Source organism: Phyllostomus discolor, chromosome 7 (genome assembly GCF_004126475.2).
Source record: "Phyllostomus discolor isolate MPI-MPIP mPhyDis1 chromosome 7, mPhyDis1.pri.v3, whole genome shotgun sequence".
NCBI classification, from domain to species: Eukaryota; Metazoa; Chordata; class Mammalia; order Chiroptera; family Phyllostomidae; genus Phyllostomus; species Phyllostomus discolor.
In genome coordinates this window covers 110,488,152-110,509,763 of record NC_040909.2, presented here as the reverse complement: position 1 = coordinate 110,509,763, position 21,612 = coordinate 110,488,152, and the positions used below count along the sequence as shown (strand labels likewise).

General features: G+C 42.7%; 2 protein-coding genes across 2 annotated transcripts; one reads left to right on the top strand and one right to left on the bottom strand.

Moving 5' to 3' along the window:
- Positions 1–406: 406 nt before the first annotated feature.
- ERICH5 (glutamate rich 5) lies at positions 407–20,421 on the bottom strand. Its single transcript, XM_036031283.1, has 3 exons — positions 20,014–20,421; positions 4,808–5,701; positions 407–3,554 (listed from the first exon to the last, which is right to left on the bottom strand). Exons 1-3 carry the CDS (start codon positions 20,072–20,074, stop codon positions 3,448–3,450), a joined length of 1,062 nt encoding a protein of 353 aa, XP_035887176.1. The 5' UTR covers positions 20,075–20,421; the 3' UTR covers positions 407–3,447.
- LOC118501809 (60S ribosomal protein L35a-like) lies at positions 16,377–16,865 on the top strand (the record flags this gene model as incomplete). The annotated part of the gene is made up of 1 exon (XM_036031498.1): positions 16,377–16,865. A coding segment is annotated over one exon (375 nt), but the record flags the coding sequence as incomplete, so codon positions are not given.
- Positions 20,422–21,612: the final 1,191 nt, after the last annotated feature.

Sequence of the window (21,612 nt, the reverse complement as noted above, 5' to 3'; positions counted from 1 at the left end):
AATTATAAAACTCAGATGCTTGTAATGTTAGATGCTCTGACAAGCCACTGCAGTTTCCAAAGGAGCACAGATGTAAATCCTACTAGGGCTATTTGACCATGGCCATCCAATGCTCTTTGATTAGTTAATGTGGAAAAGACACTTTCCTTTAAAAGCCATTCTAAATCCAAGGCCAAAATGTGGAATAAAGTCTTTGTTAAAAGTGATAAGGGGCCCCGGCCAGTGTGGCTTGGTTGGTGCGTCATCCCATAACCAAAAGTTGTGGTTCCATCCCTGGTCCAGGTGCGTATGGAGGCAACTGATCAATGTTTCCCTGTTACATCAATGTCTGTCTCCCTTTATTCCTCTCTTCCTCTCTCTCTAAAAAGCAGTGAAAAAATGTCCTCAGGTGAGGATTAAAAAAACAAAGAAGTGATATGGGTGTTTTGACTGCTCAAAGGCTATTAGCTATTCTAGGAGTTCTTACTGCAAAGTCTAAATGAGAAAAACAATATGGTCACAGGCTGACCACATGCTCCATTCCTGTGGGTCCCCCAGGAGGCCAGATGCAGAGCACTTCTGGCCAAGGGTTTTGGAGTGTGGGCTGGGAAGTTCAGTTTGCAGCTGCACCCTCTGCTGGTAAATGCACACATTCTGTCTCTACTGGACGCTAGCTGGCAGATCATTTGTTCACCTTTTCCCTCTAGTTAGAAATAGAAAATACTGAAATTATCTTAACAGAATACAAACTGGACTGCAAAGTGGCTATATAGCACCCAGAATTAGAAAATCCAGCCCTGATGGTAGTTTTTGTATTAAATCATTATAAACAGCTCAAGCCTTCTTTCCAACTTGTACATTTTTAATCTGGTGGCAAAATTGATAATCTCTTCTCAGACACTGGGGAGGTAGCATCAGAATGACTTTGCTATGCTAAGTTTATCAGTCTTGGGCAAGAGAAAAACAACCTAACACAGGAAAGGACAGATCAGTGATTTCACATGCACTTCTCACAACACAAGAGCTAGTAAATTGTCATCTGTGTCTTTAAATGTGGATATGTAAATATACACTTCTATTTTAGGGTATACATATAGCCTGGCATAGACATCACCTTCTTGTGGAAGTATACACAAGGAACTTTTTATTATCTCTGTGTAGAAAAACTGTGGGATATAGGAGGAAGAAGTTCACTGCTTGTTTTATGCATTTTTGTATTATTTGAGTTTTACTATAGAAATTTATTATTTTAATTTTGTTTTTAAAATTAATTAACATTATTTAGCTGGAATATTTCAATTATGGAATATTCAAATAGTACGAACATTTTAATTTTCCTTGTAAGTTTTGAATAAAAATTTAATATTATCTGAAAGAATAAGAACAGTTTTTAAACAAGGTGTTAGTAACCATATTTAAGGCCAAAGGTAAAAGTGTAGAAAGTACCATAAATTTATATAAATTTCCAAGTTCTTCCTGAGAATGATTTTAGTCACTAATGCAAAATAATGGAATTGATAAAAAATTTGAAAGCTTTTACATTACAACTATATGACAACGTTCTTGAGAAAGAGTTCTTTCAAGCATGAGTTCTGAATAGGTCTCTAACATGTCAGATATTGAAAAAAGAAATCCACACAATGGAGAATGAACTTTATGCCTCTTAAGTAAATGAATCCTACCTACTCTTTCAGTACTTGATAAAAGTATAATTCCACTTTTAAGGTGATCATTCACATTTTACACTAAGCTCTGACATGTTCTACTTACTAGACATCTCTATAAAAATACCTTTTGGTCAGAAAAAAACAACTTTGGATTATAAAATGTAGCTTCAAAGATGCTACATCAGTTCTGCTTTATGTCACTTTCTGACCTAAAAACATTGTTCTTTTTGGAACCACACCAAATATATAGCTTGTTATTGAGCTTGAGTAGCCTTGGTGGGAAAATGTGAGTGTTACGTCAGTGCATATTTTAAATACATCCTTTGGTAACAAAGTAAATGTAAATGGGAACCTTTGGTATTTATTTTTCATTCATTGATTCAACAAATATTTATCAAGCATCTCTCCTGGTCTGTTAAAGGAGCTACATGCCTGAACACACAGATACACACAACGGTCCTTGCTCTCAATGAAATCACAGTCCAGCGGCTGCTCCCAGCAGCAGCAGGAGTGATGCCAGCTACTCGAGCAACCCCGCTTGTTGGCTACCTCAACTCTTTCAAGTCAGAAACGCAAATTAGTATTAAACTCAAGATTAAAATGATAATTCTTCCAACTCTACCCTATATTCTTAATTACAGGTCATCTTAGTAATCATTTTAATGCAGGAGCTGAGCAGTAATCTTAAAAAGATGTATTTACAAAGATAAAGAAACCAAATGCTTCCAGAATGTAACTCTATCCTGATACTCATAAACATAGACACAAAGTGGTGGGCAAGGTTGCTATTATTATTATTCACGTATAAGCACTTACCAAAATCCCTTGGCAACTTTGGAAAAATTCTCCAAAAGTGACTTTCTATTATGGTGCCTCGTTTAATGTTAATGAACTATTGTACCTGGTTTTAAAAACTTGATTTCTTAGCTGCTTTCCACCTGTATAGCCTAATACTAAATCACAATAATCCAAAAAAGGATTGGGCCCAAGGAGTAACTCCATGGGGGCGACAAACCTAAGTTTTAATTCTCGCTCTTTGTTGCCTTTGAAACACATTTAAAAGTCGATTACTTTAAAATAACTTCAATGCCAAAAGGGGAACAGCAATTGAAACACCTCACTTGAGGGAAAAATCAACAGATTCAAATGGCACATGGAAAATGTGCAGCCTTCCGTTGGGAAAATGTCTCATCTTGCAGCAGCACCAGAGTGTGAATTCCTCTGACAAGGATTTTGTTAAAGTATTTAACATGATGAATAAGGCTCCGCAGTAATAGACTTCAGGGGAGAAGGTAATTCGATGACATACTTGCTAAGGTTTCTACTAGCTTTAAATTCTGTGCTAGGAAAGGCATCCCAGGTGTAGCTTGCACCATTTTGCTATTCATTTTCATTCCATAGTAATTATAACTGTATGATTTAGTTATCCTGTGCTCCCTAAAATTTACTAACTCCCTCCTCCAGCCACCTATACCTAAAGGTTTACACTTTCATTTTTGGGTCTCATTTTCTACACTGAATGGGCCCATGCCCACAATGAAGAAAACACCTTCAAACTCCTCATAAACCCTAGTTGTTCTTGGCTCTGGCTATTGTCTTTTTAAAAGTATAGTCTAAGCAGCTAAGAAAACAGTTTACAGCTAAGTCATTTTATGGAGCAATGTAATCAAGAACATGATAACCACACTCGTTGTATAAAACATGTAGATCTTGAAAGCTAAGCTCTGTAACCACAGCCTCACTCCATCTTGCTGTGCTCTATGATAACGTGGGTCCACCACCCTTCTCTCACCACACGTCTCTATGTGGCTGCTGAAAGGTCCACAGCTTCTCCCGTTTCTTCTTCTTGTGTTTCAGCTCCTTTGCTTACTTCCTCCTTCTCTGTTTCAACCTTTTCTCCTGTCTCACCTGGAAAAGTGACCAAAGGAGAGATATTAAGAGATGCTCTGTAGCACTGACAATAAAGCACCCACACCTGGATTCCGATGGGGACAGCTCTTCATGTTCAGGTCTAAAGAGTAAGTTTTTCTGGTGGTTTCAAGAAAGACAATTACTCTGGTTCTCTCAGACCCTCTGAGTGCCCATGGCAACAATTCCGAGTCTGGACTGCACATACGAGTCTGATTCCCCAAGAAGTCAGTTTGGACAGTGTTGGCCCCCAAGCTCATGGGTGGAGCCAAGCAGCAGCCACCTCTTCACTCCCTGTCATTATCCTAGGCCCTACAGACTTGGGTTTGCCAACCCTGGTCTAACAAATATATGTGTTTTCTTGTGTCTCCCTTGTGATTACCACAGTACCTTTACATAATTTAGAGAGCTTACCTCACCAGATTGGTTAAATTCTGCCTTCTCCCCATTAGCCTGTGACCCCCTTGAGAACAGGAGCTACTACACCTTACTCCATCTGCACCCTAGCATCTGGCATATGATGAAGCACACCAAAACTGCCATGGTCATAAATGAAAGAAGGAAGAAACAGATGGCATTCCTGCTGGATGCTCCATGCATCGCTTAATTATAGTATAAAGCTAGAATTTGCCAAAATGTGAATCATGCCCCAGAAGAAATAAATAAAAAATGTTATTTTTTATTATACGTCAATAATGAACAGTGTAGACACCACTTGTTTGAGGCTGGTAAAGCACATTTCAGCAACACCATATGCCAACACTCTACATTTTCTCTAGTCTTTTCTTAATGGTAAAAAGACTGCAGGAGGACAGGGTCAGACTGACAGCGACGTCTAAGGATAAGATCCATTGTTGTGTAGCCTTTCATTAGAAGGTCAGTTCCCCCACTGACCCTCTACTCATCTTTACTTTGGACCTTCACAATCATGCATGGGGCTCAATAAAGAAGTAACCTGGGAAAATTCAGAAATTTTAGCGCGTTGCCTTCTATTATGCAGAACATACTCGGTTCTAGTCAACGATGAAACTCTAAGTTAAAAATGTGGACACAGACTCTGCTTTAGAAAATTTTGCTGGGAAGCCAAACACCTGTTTTCCAGCTGTGGAAGCCTTTTTGGTTTGGGCCAAATGAACTTCAATCACCTGTGACAGCGACTTCAGTGGCAATATGTTAGCCACCCCCTGTCCCCAGAGGGGATCTCTTACGGAGCCCCTCGAAACACCCTGAACTGTCAACAGCATAACCCTTACCTTCGATGTGGTGGTCCTCTTTGTTTGTGTTGATTTTCCTGACCATTTCCACGTCTGTGCCTGTTTCTGGCACTCCTGCTGGATGCTCCATGCTTCCGACTACGCCTTCAGGTTGAATCTGCTCCATGTTTTCTGGACCTTCAGGAGCTTTATGAATCAAATCATTCTTTACAGCTGTTTTCACAAGCTGACTTCCTTCTGGTATTTCCGGAAATCCTTTCTCTCTGGGCATTGTCTTTAGAAGCTGGGACTGCTCATCCCTTCCCAGTGTTTCTTGAACTTCATGCTCTTTAGTTGTTTCAACAAGCTGACTTCCTTCCAAAATTCCTGGAACTTCAGTCTCCCTGGGGACAGTTTCTAGGAGCGGGGGCTTTCCCATTGCTTCCTGAGGCTGTGGCTCTCTACCTGCTTCTGGAAGTGGCATTTTTTCAGCTATCCTTAGGGGTTTCATCTCTCTGGCAGTTAGCGGAATCTCAGTATCGCCCACTGCTCCAGGAGAGTACCTTTCTCCCGCTGTCTTCAAAGGCTGACCCTGGGCTTCCCCCATTAGAGGTTCAGTCTCAGCATTTCCTTCTGAAGACTGGGCCCCTGTCAACATCTCCACATCTTTCTTTTCTCCTGTTTCTAGAGTATCATGTTTGCCACCTGGCTGAAGTGGCCCAGACTCCCTGAGTCCCTCCAGAGGCTGAGTCTTCTCCACGGATCCCGGTTGGTCTATAGCATCCTTTGCCAAGGCCTGTTCATGGAGGGATTTAACACCATTAGCTGCAGACATTGCTGAAATCTTGAGCTTCTCTAAGGGAGGAAGGCTTTCCTTTTGTTCCTTGTCATAAATAGTAGCTTCTCTTCCCCGTGAAAGTGGTTTGGGTTGGACAAAGCCGGACTCACTTTCTTCTGTGGTTAAAAAAAAATACATATCTGAAGTTACTTTTTGGTCATTCATTTGAAAAATAAACTGAAAATAGACATTATTGTTTAGTTCCTATCTTGAGAATGCATACTGCTATCAAGAACTAGACTGAACAGTTTAGGACAGTGCTGGGTACAGCTGAATACAGAAAGGCCACGCCACGACCCGGACACACTCCCTAACTCACATCTCTCTGCTGTCTCCCGCTCCGACACCTCATCTTAAACATTAAGGTCCTCCAAAACCACAGAGCTTTTTTTTTCTGTTGGCCTTTTATGCATCTTCTCATGGCTCCCGTCTCTATTCTACTTGAGAACATTTTGTTTTCTCACGTTCTTGCCCCTGTTCCACCCTTCCTGCTCCTTAGCCCTGGTTGAAGATGTCCCCATGGGTGGTCCTGGGGCTGCCTGAAATGCCTCCCTTTCCTCCTAAAGCAGGATGACCCTCAGTGAAAGGAAGAGGCCCCGTGACAGGGAAGCCCCACCAGGTAAAGACTGAGATGTCGAGAAGAAAAGTGGCATGTTCAGTGCAGCCAGAGAGTTTCATTTCGTTTTCGGGGTAAAGTAGGAAGAGAGATCGAGAGAGACTTAGCAAACACGCATTTGAATTACGGCTCTTCCTCCAGCCGTGGGACCTGGGAACTCCATTCCCCGGGACCGCATTTGTAAAACAGCCGTGACTCCGCCCCTCCCACCTGTCCCAGATGCAGGTGAGCCACCACATCACCTTAAACAGTGGATGCGAAAGCCAACAAGGTGATGTGTTTACATTCTGACCCACTGACCCTACCTCTGGAAACTTATCCTAAAAGCATAAATGTCAGGAAAATGCTTTGGGCATTTCATCCCAAATATCATCCCAGAATATCATCCCAGTATTCTTTACAATGGCAAAAGCTGGAACATAACTCAAAAGTCTAAAAATGGGGGGGTAAAGAGAAATATTCCACTAGGTGGAAGAGTACTCTACCATGAAAAAAGATGATTATGATGGCCATATGCTAAAATAAGAAAATAATTCTGATATATGTTAAGAAATTAGCACTCACAGCTGGGTTAATCAAATGAAATAATGCATATAAAGTGTTTATTAGCACGACTTCTGCTGTACAATTAAGAGCACAAGCAGCCAGCTATCAATTTTATATGCAGCTATATGTATATATTGTACGTTTGATGCTGAAAGAAAGGGAGGGAGGGAGGAAGACAGGAAAAGCAAACCACAAGTGGAGGGGGGAATATTGGAAGAAAATAAACCAGCACATTAAAAGGGGCCTCTAGGTGATATATTTCTCCTTCTATATTCTTTTCCAAAAATAGTAAGGGGTTTTTTTTTTGCATTTTTCCCTAAGTTACCTCCTATCCTAGCTATACATGTGCATGGTAAGAATTGTGTGCTTATATAAATTTAAGATGCACAACTAATACTCAGGCATCCTATCTCCCCTTCTCTGGGGCAAATACTGTCTTTCTGTTACCTATATGGGAGGGATATTTTTTCTGTATCTCTGTGTGAATAGCTGTTTCATGATTTTCCAGTGGGTGTTTCCATTCACTCCCACTATGGAGAACAAAGGCTTAGCTCTTTTTACTCCTTCCCCATCACCTCCACCCTCTCCCATACATAGTCACGTTTCCTTTCAATTCATTAATTGTATACTCTTAATTACTTAGAATAGTAATTATGTGGTAATCTGGGTTATATCTATATTGTCATGTGTACATGTAACAAGAATGTCTGCTTGGACAAACTGAGCCATATAGTAAGCCATTACTTCGGGTAAACATATTTTGTTTTTAATAATTGTATGCTTCTCCACTTCCTTGGTTTATGTGTTATCATTAATTCAACTCACCGCCAATTCTTATCGCCAGCATTTATTCATCCCAAGTCATTCCCCATGCTGCCTCCTGGACAGGATGGGGATCAGAGCCTGAGGCTCGAGGAGCAGTGTTTAAGAAGGGTTTTGTGAGATGCGGGACGGCAGGCTGCAGGCGCCAGGGCTGCGCCTGGCAGAACTGGGGGGAGAACTACCCTGCACCTCCCTCTGGCTTCATCGTGAATGAGGCTTTCAGATTAATAGCATGTCAGGTAACTTAACCCAAGTGATTTCTCAGGTCTATGAAGAAATTTGTTATGACAAGACAATTCACTTACACATCACACAACGGATGTTCTGGTGATGACTGCCCTAGGGAATTAACAGGGGAATGCGTTAATAAATGAATCACAGACATCTGCCAAATCATATTTTCTGGTGAAATAGTCATGACGGTGATCAGCACTGCCAGCTCAATCCAGCTGTTCCAGCTCTGGGCGCGTTCTAAAAGCATCGTTCTTCCAGAGCAGAAAGCAGTGGGGGGAAATGTGTTGACACCCAAATCATAGCCACGCAATTATATATTTTTGAGAAATATGTTGTGCTATCAGTCTAAGTTTTTCCCCCAAATCACAAGCTTAAGTGCCAAAGGGACCTATCAGTTTTTACCGTAACTAGAATATTTACGCCCATGATCACAGTACCAATTTCCATTCTTACGTAGTTTTCCTCATCTTAATGGTACACCTGATGTAGGGAAACCTCCTTAACATACAGTATTTTTATAACACAACCTGAAAATAGTCACTCAAGCTGGGAAATATTACTAAAGAATATCACTCTCTCTAATGTTTTTCTGGAGTAGCCCAAAGGAGCTAAACCACCTTTAAAATGATCACAAAAAATCAGAAAAATGCTAAAAGAGTAGTGACAGATTCATTTTGTACTTACACTGATTAACTAAAAGAGAGGACAGAGATCTTATGACCTTGAAAGTGACACCTGTGATGCAGTGGAGTTTGAATCCTGCTTCCTCCACTCACTAGTCTTATGAAGCTTCTTGGTGCCTAAGTTTCATCACCTGCAGAGCTGCCGTGAGGATTACACAGTAAACACCTGCACAGCACAGCACCAGCACAGCGAGTGGCACTCCCCAAGTGACAATCGGTGTTAGCCGTCACCGGTCTTATACTCCACCTGATGGCCCTAGCGAGGAAGAGGCTATGGTGGAGAGGCAGAAAAGTAAGGTAATTCCATTCATTCTGGTGCTGGTATCTTTCTCAGTCTGTTCAGAAAAGAACGTTCAGAATAAGTAAATGAAAAGGCTGGAAAACAAACGGTTGTTTCAAACTGTCTCTCAGAGAACACAGCGAGGAAGTCTACAATCGCCGTTAACATTTCCTTTCAGACACGGGACTGCATGTCATTCAGAACGTTTCCATCCCCAGCTGCAGAAGGAAGTGCAGTGTTTGAATCCGTCTGACCTCCCTCCTCTTGGGCTGGGGCAGGGCTCCCCGGACTGTTCTGATGTTGGGTGTGAATCCTGAGTCCATTGTTTCCACAACTCTGTGATGTAGACAAGTTCCTAACCTCTCTGAACCTCGGTGTTCTCATCTGTAAAATGAGGATATTATGTTTGCCTTTCAGGCTTGTTAGGAGAATTGGCCGAGACGATAATGTGCGTAATTACCCAAGTGGGCTGTGACATGAGAAGGTCCTCAGTAAACAGGGGTGCGGCATACGGCCACGAGGATTTCTCATTGCACAAGGGTATCCTGCTGAGGGGTGAGGGAGAGCTGAGCCCCAGTCTGCGTGCCCCTGCATGGCCACACGTGTCAGAGGTGGAGGGGGCTTCTTTTCCTAATTTCACAAAGGTCCTCTGTGGGCTCACAGTGGCCCAGTCCACAAACTATAACTAACCCTGCAACAGAAAGAACGAACTGCGTCTTTCAGTGACCTGGATAAAGAGTCACCTAAACACTATAAAGCCGTCAGTGTGGACCTATAAAGTCCTGTTGTTACAATGATAAGTTATAAAACATGATTGTTACATGAAGGCCTGTGGCAGGTATTGACACGATGTGATTTCTGCCCAGTGCTCTGAATGTCAGTGAAGCATGGGTAAATGTTAGGAACAACTATAACTCAAATAAAAAAACAGAACACGATCGGTAATAGATAACAGAATAGTATTCATAATATCAGCCATAATTTGACCAGACTTGACTGGCATTAATAAAAGCCACCGATAGCTTTTTGTGTGTGTATATATATATATATATATATATATATTTGTTTCACTGTTGGCTTTGATTCCATTTTATTTCTCAAACATTCATCCAGTGCCTCCTGCATGCCAGCTCTGGGCTGAGCATGGGGGTTATAGCAGTTAATAGGGAAGATCTGGTCCCTGCTATCCTCCAGTTTACTGTCTGCAGGGAAATTCAAATAATAACTATTTCCCTCATTAAGGGCAACTTGGTACCTATGCATTCATTACCTCTTACCCAAGGACCTCCACACGCTCTGTCCCCCAGGGCTTTGTGAATCCTTGACACACCTCCTTGAGGTCGAAGAAGGTACTACATCACTTCTAGCCCTCTGACTTGAAAAGCACTGAGCTCTTTTGCCCACAAAAGGAAGACATTCTATGCCTAATCTGTATTGTTACATAATAAATATTAAGGGCAGATGGGCAGATGCATTGTTTCCACATCCGAAATTGTTTAAAGGTGTGTCTGTTTTCTGAACCCTACATTTAATCACATCATACACTGCTTTGGGCCTAACCCTCTGGTGCTCATTCTCTCCCTCGATTTTGCTGTAAGTTGCTCTTGTACAAATCTGGTGTGACAGCTGAGCTAACAGAAGCCTGGCTGCGGGCACCACTGTGATAGGCACACAAAGAAGTTAAGCACTACGCCAACATTACAGAAAGGATTAGAACTAGAGCTAACATACCTGAAATTCACATTATGGTAGAAGCTTATCAACTCAGTTCATTACCCTAATCAGAAATGAAAAGTTTCTTCCCAACAAGGAGAAAAACTTGAGGTCAACATTTCCTGTCCCATGGGTCTGACACAGATATCCCAGAGTCCTCACTGGCCTGTCTGTGGGGTCTTCTAGAGAATCAGTGAGAAAAGGGGGATCTTGGTATTTTCCCTGTTGCCACCATTTCTAGATTCTTACAGCTTTTGAGTTTTGGGAACCAGGGAAGCAGCATGAGTCAGCTTCAGGGGAAGAGTCCACTCATCTTCCTTCTCATTTTTTCACTTTGCTTTCTTTTCAATCCCATTCTATTATTTATCCACCCATCCAACAAACATTTGCAGAGCTAATTGTGGTGCTACTCTACATATTTTTGCCTCTTTCCTTCATCAAAGTCTGTAAAAATACGGTCCTTGTGTGCCATGGTACAAATGCTGGTCCCCAAAGGGGCATTCTGCTAGTTGGCAGATGTTAACAAGGCCCTCATCTTGAAGAGGGTGAACTCACACAGCACCCATGTAATGCAAGTATGAAACTGTCAGACAAAAAAAAATACTAGAGAAGGCAAACAAAAATCAGACAAACTATTTTTCTTTCTTAGTAGAAAGATTTGAATTTACATATTTAAAATTCGTTTTGACCATCACAAAGTAAAGGCAATAAAGTTTGAAGGTAAATGTAATTCTTAAATCTAACCACAGAGAAACAAGAACATGTGGTTGGAAAGGTACTTGGGAACAAGTGGTAAGCCCACAGGGAGACAGGGCTCCTGCAATGAAGAACCACAGGGCCAGCCACTTGGCCCTGACATAGTTGCCTTCCTCGGATGTAATTTTTCCAATTTCACTGTCTTTGATTTCTTTTAGACTCCTGTAAGATAAACTCTTATTTCAAAAAAGCTATTGCATCAAATAATCATTTTTGAAATCATCAACAGTATTCACCACTAAAAAAAGACAAGTTTCATGGATTGATGGTCATTATTGGCACATGGCAATCCAATATGTGGGCAGAAATCTAGTCTACCAAATCAAGGGCATCTCACTGAATAAGAAGGGGAAAGTGAAGATTATGTCTCTGGTATGTGTGAGTCATGACCCCTGACCCACCTAAACAGGCCTTGCCCAGCATGCTTCTCAAGAAGAAAAACAGTGGCTAACATGTACTGGGCCACTGTGCCTCCCGTTTCATGTGGATTATCTCACTCAGCCCTCCCAACAATCCCCCAAGGTAGGTCCACTGCAGGCACACCTCAGTTTATCACATTTTGCAGGTACTACATGTTTAACAAATTGGTGTGTGGCAACCCTATCAGTGCCATTGTCCTACAGCATCTGCTTACTTCGTGTCTTTGTGTCACATTTCAATAATTCTCGCAAATAGGGAGAATTCTCTTCCAGGCTTTTTCATTATGATTATATCTGTTATGGTGATCTGTGATCAGTGATCTTTGATGTTACTAGGGCAACACCCTCCATAAGCAAAAAGACTACAGCTTACTGACGGCTCAGGTGATTAGCATCTTTTAGCTAACATACATCTAGGCACTTCATTTATCTAAACTGGTCTAATACGATGTGCTCGACCCAATGCAAGTCAAGCCACATGGATTTAAACGTCAAGAGGTGTCAGTATGAATAAAGAGCATGTTATCAGGCCTCAATGGTCTTGTGTGTTATCAGAGAAGCCCCAGGGAAAGGCCACAGGGACTGTTGAGGAACAAGGGTCACCCATGCCCCCTGAGTGTGGGGCTACAGCCACCACCACATAGCCCCAGCCCAGCCCGGTTACCCCCCCCCCGGGACCCCACAGCCCCTTGGGGAAGAAAGTGGTGTCCGTGGAACTTGCTCCTATGACAGAGGTTTGTTGGGAATAAGGAAATTAAGAACTAAATTTCCTCTAATAGACAAGAACCACGTTGTAGCTAAAAGGAAATGATAAGGGAGACACAGGGCAGTTAAGCAAACATCCGTGTCTAGCAGACGCTCTCCCCTGGATAGGCTAGATAAGCAATGCTTTGTAGTTTTTAATGAGAAAATAGAAAACTAGCTAGCTAGAGCCAGGAGATTACTAGGTTAATGAACAAACAGCCTGCCTTCCCGCCTTATGCAAGAATGCTTGGTTTGAAATTCCCACGCGCGGTCTTTGTAAGCAAATTGCTAACTGCCACGTCTGCTTCTGTATAACGCTTGCTTGCCCGCCCCTATATAAGAGCATAGTTGTAAGCACTCGGCGCGTCTCTCGTTTGCAGCTCCTTGTGGGCATTGTGTCGCTGGACACTTTGAGAGTTCGCCCCTGCGCAGGTTAAACTTGGCCAATAAAGTAACATCTTTGATACCCTGAAAGTCTCCGATATTGGTTCTCGCATGTGCTGGATGCTACAAGGTTGCCCTTTCTTTTCTCTGCATTTTGCCAATGACCACTCCCTGTTTCTGAGCATACTAGTGTTGTCTGGCTTATTTCACCCACCTTCATAGAGCATAATTCCCATGGAATTTTAACTGTTAAAAACAATGTTTTTTTTTTTCAATCCTCAATCTTACAGGGCAAAACTCTGACATCCTTGTATATACAAAACAATGAATTCCAGAGCCTGATGGCAATCCCCAAGGAGGGGTTCAAGGAAGTGGACAATAGCAACAGCCCTGGGACGCAAAGAAGCTTCCGAGGTCCTTATGGTGTTTTCCAGACAGCAGCACTTACTGCAGAGCTTTGGTCTGGTCTTCTGACTTCAAAAAAATAATAAAAATAAAAAACAAGCATTATCTAGTACTACCTACACTTGTACACTCCAGGATTTGAAACCTAGCCAAGTTTGATGTTTTTTTATCAGTTTTGGTGAGCCTTTCCGTCACCCCCCACAGGTATTAGGTTTTTATTTTAAACTTGATGTTGTAAAACATTAACATAAGTGAAACTGTACACAGGAGCTGGCAGATGTGGCCATCTTACAGAAGTGTGATTTACCAGAACACGATAAAGCTCTGCTTTGCTGTGTTGACCATTTCCTGTATAATAGAAGACTCTCTTTTTTCTTTTTTTTTCCTTTTTTTTTGTTGTCCCCATCTTCCCCACCACTGCTCTCCCCTGTCCCCCCACCCCCACTCCCTGATAGAAGACTCTCTTAACAACCCAATATTTTCTCCCCGAGCCCATCTGGGCCAGTACCTTCCAGTTTCTATTGCTCTTTGGGTTCTGATTCCTACTCTCTCTGCTTTTCTAAATAGTGCTCTCACCACTCTGAATCCCCATCTCTGTCGATCCATTCATTCACCCACCCAACTGCTCCACAGAGCTGGACTGCAATTCTCCCACGTGTATGGCAACATGACAAGCTCTGGCAGAACCAAACCTAGACCTCAGACGGAACTGGAGTTTTCGAGAAGGGTGGGGGGGGGGGGGGCGGTTTGGGAGTCACACACATTAGACTTAAGCCCCAACCCCATCACTCACTAGCTCTGAGACCTTAGACAAGTTACTAATCCTCACTAAGCAGCAGTTTTGTAGTTCTGTTCAGTAATACTAATGTCTGCTTTATTTATAATGCCCTTGTAGAAACTAAATGAGATCATGGACTAAAGGACCTGGAACCAAGTGGGTGCTCCTATCTCATCTCCTGACCCCTGCGCCACACCCCATATTTCAATGCAGCTGCATCAAAGTCTTCCATTTTTAAAAATAAAAGATTTATTGTATGGATGAGAGTGTAAGTTGGCACAACCTTTATGGAAGGCACTCAGGCAGCTATCTATGAAAATTACAAATGCACACACCCTTTGACTTAGTAATGGCATTTCTGGGAAGGGTCCTATAGTTACAATCAAAATGATGTATGTATGAAGGAATTCAATTGCAGCCATTTGCATCAGGAAAAGACAGAAAACAAATCAAACGTCCCTCAACAAGGGACTCATTAAATAAATCACACAATGTATTATTAAGCAAATGTAAAAAAGGAGAAAGAAGTTCTCCAGGTATCAATATAGAAAGATCCCCATATTGGTGGGTGAGAAGAACAAGGTGAAGACTAGTGGTTAGAATATACTACATATTATGAATGAAGGTAGGAGAGAGAAATCATATTTGCAATGTGTAAAGAAATTCTGGAAGAATATACAAAAAAAATTTTACCTTTGGGTGAGATCAGGACTGAGCAGAGGGTAGGGCTGGGGTGGGAGGTGTGGTTTTCACTGCATGTGTTTTTCCAGTGTTTTCAGCTCCTTGAGCCACGCACGCAGTTCTTACATTCCATTTCAATCAGCTGTGTGTAAGAACCAGGCCTGCCACGAAGACTTACCAAACATTTCTGGGTGCCAGGCTCGAGAGGGGACACAAAGACACACGGGACTCAGTCCAGAGACTACTAGCATTTAAAAGAAGTAGATCCCATTTTTATAATAGCTGTATGCAACAAAAGCCTATAAAAATTCATTTTAGTGTTCGTCATGCTTGTTACTCAGTCACACACACACACAAAAAAGTTTGCCTGCTTAGGACTGAAATGCACTGTGTGAAAATACTGGCTGCAGACTGAAGGCATCTCCACAGTACAAAGAACAACAGACAGAACCGTGTGAATGGAGCTTCCCATGGCCCAGGCAGCAGGGACTCCAGGCAGCTCGTGAGAGTGCAGGCTGCAACCAACAAGCGACTGGCTGTCAGTGGAAAGGTACACATTAACCTAGCAATGAATTTGTCAATAATTACCATCTATTTACTTTGTCCACTTTGGTGCTTAAGCTGTAAAATCTCAGGAAGAAGTCTGCCACAAACAGATGGCATTTATTGTAGAAAAGAGTTGAGGGAAGGGTTATCCATGTAAGCAGGGGCTGGCCGCACTGGGAGGAGGGTTCGGGGGCCAAAGCTCTAGAGACCTTTGGGTCCATTAAAGTCTGTGATGTCCACAAAACTTCTGTGTTCAGATCCCATCAGCTACTCATGGCATTGAGAAGAACAGAAATTGCCCTAATATTTATAACTTCCTCCCACAAAGAAAAAATTTCAAACTCAATTTGTCTAATTGCCCTTTTTAAAAAAAATCCTCACTGAGGATATGTTTATTGATTTCAGAGAGAGAGGAAGGGAGAGAGAAAGAGGAACATAGAAGTGAGAGAGAAATATCAGTGGGTTGCCTCCTGTACACTTCCCGACTGGGAATCGAACAGGTATGTGCCCTGACCTGGGGTGAAACCTATAACCTTTTGGTGTATGGGACAATGCTCCAACCAGCTGAGCTACCTGCCCAGGGCTAATTGTCCTTCTGAAAAAAAGCCTCTTTCCTCACACATTTCAGCGCATTGAGTAAAAATCTGTGTGACTGCAAGAACTGTTCCACTTTGAAGCATTGGACGATTAATTATTTACAACCGGAGGCCATTCCCCACCTGTCTCCCTAGTCGGTGGTCTTTGGAGGCGAGGGAAAGCACAGTAGTATTCAGGGCCTGACAGGTCAGATGAATGTCTCCGAGTGGATGGGGTTTCCTGTTCAGTCTCGCAGCTTCCTCACCAGTCCTGCTGTCAGGTTTAAATGGGAGCCCAGAAAATAAGCACCTTCATAGCTTAGTGTTACTAGATTTAAGAGCTGTAACAGATCTTACAGGTAGGTAATCTAGTTCAACCCGTTATTTATGATTCCTTTGCTGACAGTATAATACTGCATCATGTATAACAAACAGTTCTTAAGCCAACAAACAACAGTTCTTAAGCCAGTAACAGAAGGTTGTTGGAGGAACTGTCAACACAAATCCAGTCTACAGGCTACTTGATGTATTTTAGCTTTAACCTTTGGGGTTCTGAGGTTGATATTGTGAACTCAGAAGAATCTCTTGGAGTTGAATTCCTGCTGCTGAACTTTGGGGCCGGCCAGGAACCGGACTTCTACAACACCAAATACGTCTGGAAGGCTGTGGTCTGAGGCCATTTTTGCTGGCTATAAACGGGGTCTCCGGAACCAGAGAGAGCACACAGCTCTTCTTAAAATTGAAGGTGTGTATGCTCAAGATGAAACTGAATTCTATCTAGGCAAGAGATGTGCTTGTGGGTACAAAGGAAAGAACAACACAGTGACTCCTGGTGGTAAACCAGACAAAAGCAGAGTAACCTGGGGAAAGGTAACTCATGCTCATGGAAACAGTGGCATGGTTCGTGCTAAATTGCAAAGCAACCTTCCTGCTAAGGCCATTGGACACAGGATCCATGTATTGCTGTACCCCTCGAGGATTTAAACATATTGATAACTAAATAACAACCCTGACCGTGTGGCTCAGTTGGGGGCCTGCTGGCAAAGCGAAGGATTCCAGGTTGGGGAACATGGTTGGGTTGCAGGTTCAGTCCCTGGTCAAGATGCAAATGGGAGCCAACTAATCAACGTTTCTCTCACACATCAATGGTTCTCATCTTCTTTTTCTCCCTCCCTTCCCTCTCAACTAAGTAAATAAAATCTACTTTAAAGAGTAAATTTCAAAAAAAAAGAATCTCTTATGCCAAAAAGATTATCTGTATGTCTATGGGAGGCACTGGAAGTCTCTCTACATCTACACACTCTGCTTAAAATGTCTCTAAGGTTGAATGTCCTCCAAATATTCGTATTCCTAGTTAAACTTGGAGGTATATATAAATTTCATATTTACTGCCTCTTACTTAGAGATAAATACATATTTTATTATAACATTGTATTTATATTGTTTATTCATATATGTATGTATTACATATCATAGTTTTATATTTATTATAACATATCTTTAATGATTATAATAAATACTCTATTATACTTTATTTATATTTCTTTTGTTGTTTGCATAGTGAATGACCACTCTTCTAATGGAGACGCAGAATGACTTGAGGACAAAACAGATTTAAATCTAGTTATCACAAGCTCTGGAAGAGGACTAGGTCAAGCTCTGGAATCACAGGACCTGAATTCAAAGCCCAGCTCTGACTCTTCAGAGCCCCAGAACCTTAGGCAAATTATTTTCTCTTATCTGTAATATGGGGAAATCATAATCATAGTTGTAGCATTGTTATAAGGATTAAATAAAGTAATTCACTCACTAATTATGTACAAAGCTTTGCTAGGCACTGGGGTGGGGGAGAGGGGAACAGTGAATAAATGTATATATGGGACATTTAACAAACTTGGACTGTTTTTATCTAAAAGCACATACACACTAGGGATTTTATATGAAGAAGTTTTGTGCTGCAGAAACAGGCATGAATTATTGATCCGGCCTCCAATGTCATGGAGGTGAGGTGGGGATGACCACACGATGGTGTCCACTTACATGAGAGTATTGTCTGATTGAGGCTCCGAAGCAAAGCACCTGTTGATTGATTCACTATGTGCACTGAACAATTTATGCAATGTATTAATTCATTTTCTGTGCACTAAAACCGGTGGTCAGGTGTTTTAACCTTTCCTTTGGATCCACATCTGTGTAAACTTAGAACAGCAAGGAAAGCATGAATAGTCACTGAAAGGGTGGGTGTGACTCACTTGCATGGTTATTAATATTAGTGATAAAAAAATTTAAAGGTCATTCACTATTTTGTGAGAGGATTAAAAACCCCATTTCAACCTGGCTGGCGTAGCTCAGTGGATTGAGCACGGGCTGTGAACCAAAGCACCAAAGGTTCAATTCCCAGTCAGGGCACATGCCTGGGTTGCAGGCCACGGCCCCCAGCAACTGCATATTGATGTTTCTCTCTCTCTCTCTCTTTCTCCCTCCCTTCCCTCTCTAAAAATAAATAAATAAAATCTTTAAAAAAAGAGTTAAAGAGAAAAACAAAAACTCATTTCATCTGTTGGCTTCTTCTGCCCTTCCCCAAGAGTTAACATTCCCTGCAATACACGTTTTTATCTGTTTAAAATTCTGTAGTGATGATTTAATGCTTTGCTGTTTAAACCAGGGTGCCACTCCTGGGAGACTTGGGACATGGCAGGGGATAGGAGAAGCCAAAACAATATGGTGTATCTTCCTGAAGCCTTTCCTATTTTTCCCAATTTTCACATTGAAATTAACAAGGATGTAACACGGAACAGAATGCAAAGTCCACCTGATTTCACAAAATAACACATGAAACATCAAAGACATTGTTCCTTGCACCAGCCTTCTGAGAGCATATTTGGGGCGCAGAGGCTTTCGTCTCTGTGGGGGAAAGGTCAGCAAGCACCGGACATCAGGAAGGGGTTTTGTCACCATCTTGTCACACTGTCAGCCACAAGGTGTTTGGGATCACTTTTACATATGGCTTTAGCTTTTGCCTATTTCAATTTTTTTTTATTTTCTGCTACCTACTGAAACTAGAAATAAATCATTATAGGCCATGAAAATGAGTGCAGTGAAACATTACTGGCCAGGACTCAGTGCCCGAGCTTTGAAACAGCCTTCACGAAAACCTTGCCCTCTCCACTACAAAAACCAGACAGGAAGATATTTCTGTGTTACCAGAATAGCACAAGGTGCTAAAAGAAAACCTGAGAAAAGGAATTAATCAGAGTATAACATTTCCCCTAAAGTTAGTCTTGAAGAAGATTGTAAACTAGCTTGAAGGAATTTGCTTAACCTTCAGAGCTTTGTCCAAAATGTTAGCCATTGAAAACCTAAGAAGTGAGTCAGCTATAAAACCCAGTCTCTCTACGCTAATCTGCTTGTATTCTTTTCGCGGCACTTATCCCTGCCAGAAACTATCTTAATCATTTGTTTGTTTATTGTCTGTCTCCTCCACCTCAAAACTTCAAAAGCGGAGTCTCCCTCACCTCCAGCATCTAGCCAAGCACCTGGCTGTTATACTCTATACTCAAAACATACTTACTTGTTGAATTTCTTTATAAGATTCAACGATGACCACTTTTTGTCCCATGCGTATTTGTCAAATACTTAAACCAAGGACAGGAGAAAGTGCCTCTGAGCTCTTCAAAAGTGCCGGGGCCCATTTGGAGTGACTGTCTAGCTGCGCTTTCCTTCCGCACCTCGGCCATCGCCGAAGCTGACGCTCTTGCAGGAGGGCAAAGCAGTCTTGATAGAAAACGGGTATACATCTCTCCTTACGACCGAAACTAATGGTTCCCTGTGAATTGCACCTTTATATAATCCGCAGTTTCGTACTTTGGGAGATTAAATAGCACCTATGGTTAAGGACAGGTAATTACTCATCTGTTTAAGAGAATGCGGCACCTAGCCCCGTTATGGGGTTTAACGCCGGCGGGCACACCGGGGAACAGGGCAACCCCAGGGCTGCGCCCTGAGCCCCGCGCGTCGGGGCGCACACGGACCTCCGCACCCAGGGTCACAACAGCGCGGTTCCAAATTTCCAGATGGAGTAGCCCTGCGCTGAGGGTACCATTCCCATCCTCAGGGAGGAGCCTGCCCCCTGCCGAGCTGGGGGGGGGGGGGCACGAGCCGCCCCTGGAGTCGCTCCCGGACCCCCAGGGAGCGAGCGGACCGAATCCGGAGGCCCGGGCTGGGGTGGGGCGGGTCTTTCGCTCACCGCTGCGGAGTCTGCTGCTGCTGTCGCCGGCCTTGCCGAGGGCGCTGCTGGAGCAGCCCATCCTGGGCAGGAGTGCGGCCCGGCGCGCGAGGGCAGCCACCTGCCCAGCCCCACGCGGTATCCGCGGTAACCTTCCCGGAGCCTGGATCCCGCGCGACGACCACCGCGGCACAGAAAGTTCCTCCAACTCTGGCAGCCCGGCTCCCGCGGCTGTAAAGCGCAAGCGCACTCTGCAGAGCGCGGGGCTGCGGGTGCGCACCTGGAGAGGAAAGGCGGTGGTGCAGAGCGCTAGAAGCCAGGGACTGGAGAGCTAGGAAGCGGAGAGGACCGGGACGAGGAGCCAGGTGCAGTAAAGGCAGAGAGGGAAGCAGGAATAGACCTGAAGTGGGGGAAGTGGGAGGAGGGATCCTCTGAATAATCACTAAATAGCCGGGGAGAGGAGGAGACGACTGTGGCCAGTGGCTATTGATTGGTAGACTAGATTTGTGAAGAGCCTTACTCTTACATAACTTCAGTACAGTTACCACGAGGAAGTTCAACGTTGATACAACATATTTAATCCACCCTCGTATTCAACTTTGGTCAATTGCCCAACCCAGGACCTCACACTGCATTTAGTTGTTGTACCTGTCTACTTTGCTCCCAACACCTGAAGTCGTTCCCTCGGTTTTGTCTTTCATGACCGGGACATTTGTAGGAGAACAGGCCAACGTTCCTCAGCTTGGGTTTGTCTGATGTTTCCTCATGGTTATTTTCAGGTGATGCTGTTCGGGCCAGTCCACACAGACATTGTATTGTCTGTGTTTTCATATTAAGAAGCACATAATGTCAGTTTGTCTTATTATTTATGATGTAGTTTAAGGCAATATTCGTTAAGTTTCTTCACTGAAAAGTTATTTCACTCTTTGTAATTTATGGGGAGAGATTTTAAGTAAATATTCGAATTCTCAGCAAACTTTTATCTGCCACTTTCAGCATATAGTAAGTAATATTCTTGCTTGGATTAATATTTTTTATGATGGTTATGAAATCATAATTTTTCTCATTACACCATTCCTTCTACATAATACTGTAATGGAATACTTTCCCTTTTCCTCCCTTTATTATTCACTTAGGGAATACTCATGGATTTTTACATTATTCAGTGGGTTACATTATCATCTGTGTTAGTTTGTTAGGGCTTCCATAACAATGTACTGCAGATCGGGTGATTTAACAAATTTATTTCCTAGAAGAGTGAAATCAAGGTGTCGGTAGGGCTAGTTTCCTTCAGAGGCCTCTCTCCTTGGCTGGTAAATGGCAGTCTTCTCCACGTGTCTTCACACGGTCTTCCTGCAATGCGTCTGTGTCTTAATCTCAGAAGGACGCCAGTAGTATTGGAGTGGCGCTCACCCACAAGATCTCGTCTTACCTTAATTACCACTTTAAAGGCCCTGCCTCCAAATACAGCTACACTATGAGGTTCAGAGGGCTAGGACTTCAACATATAAATTTTGGGCTGCCAAGTTCAACCTTTAACACCATCATTTTTGTGCTCAGATTGTCTAAAATTTGGCATATCTCCCTATAAGGGTCATGGATACAAACAAAGCCACAGTC

Bases quoted from the DNA above. Each gene is read 5' to 3' on its own strand.
- ERICH5 (XM_036031283.1), bottom strand. From the start codon at position 20,074: ATGGGCTGCTCCAGCAGCGCCCTCGGCAAGGCCGGCGACAGCAGCAGC. The intron at 5,702-20,013 runs GTGAGCGAAAGA...TTTTAACCACAG, and splicing joins CAGCAGCAGACTCCGCAGCG to AAGAAAGTGAGTCCGGCTTT. The intron at 3,555-4,807 runs GTAAGGGTTATG...TCACTTTTCCAG, and splicing joins AGAGGACCACCACATCGAAG to GTGAGACAGGAGAAAAGGTT.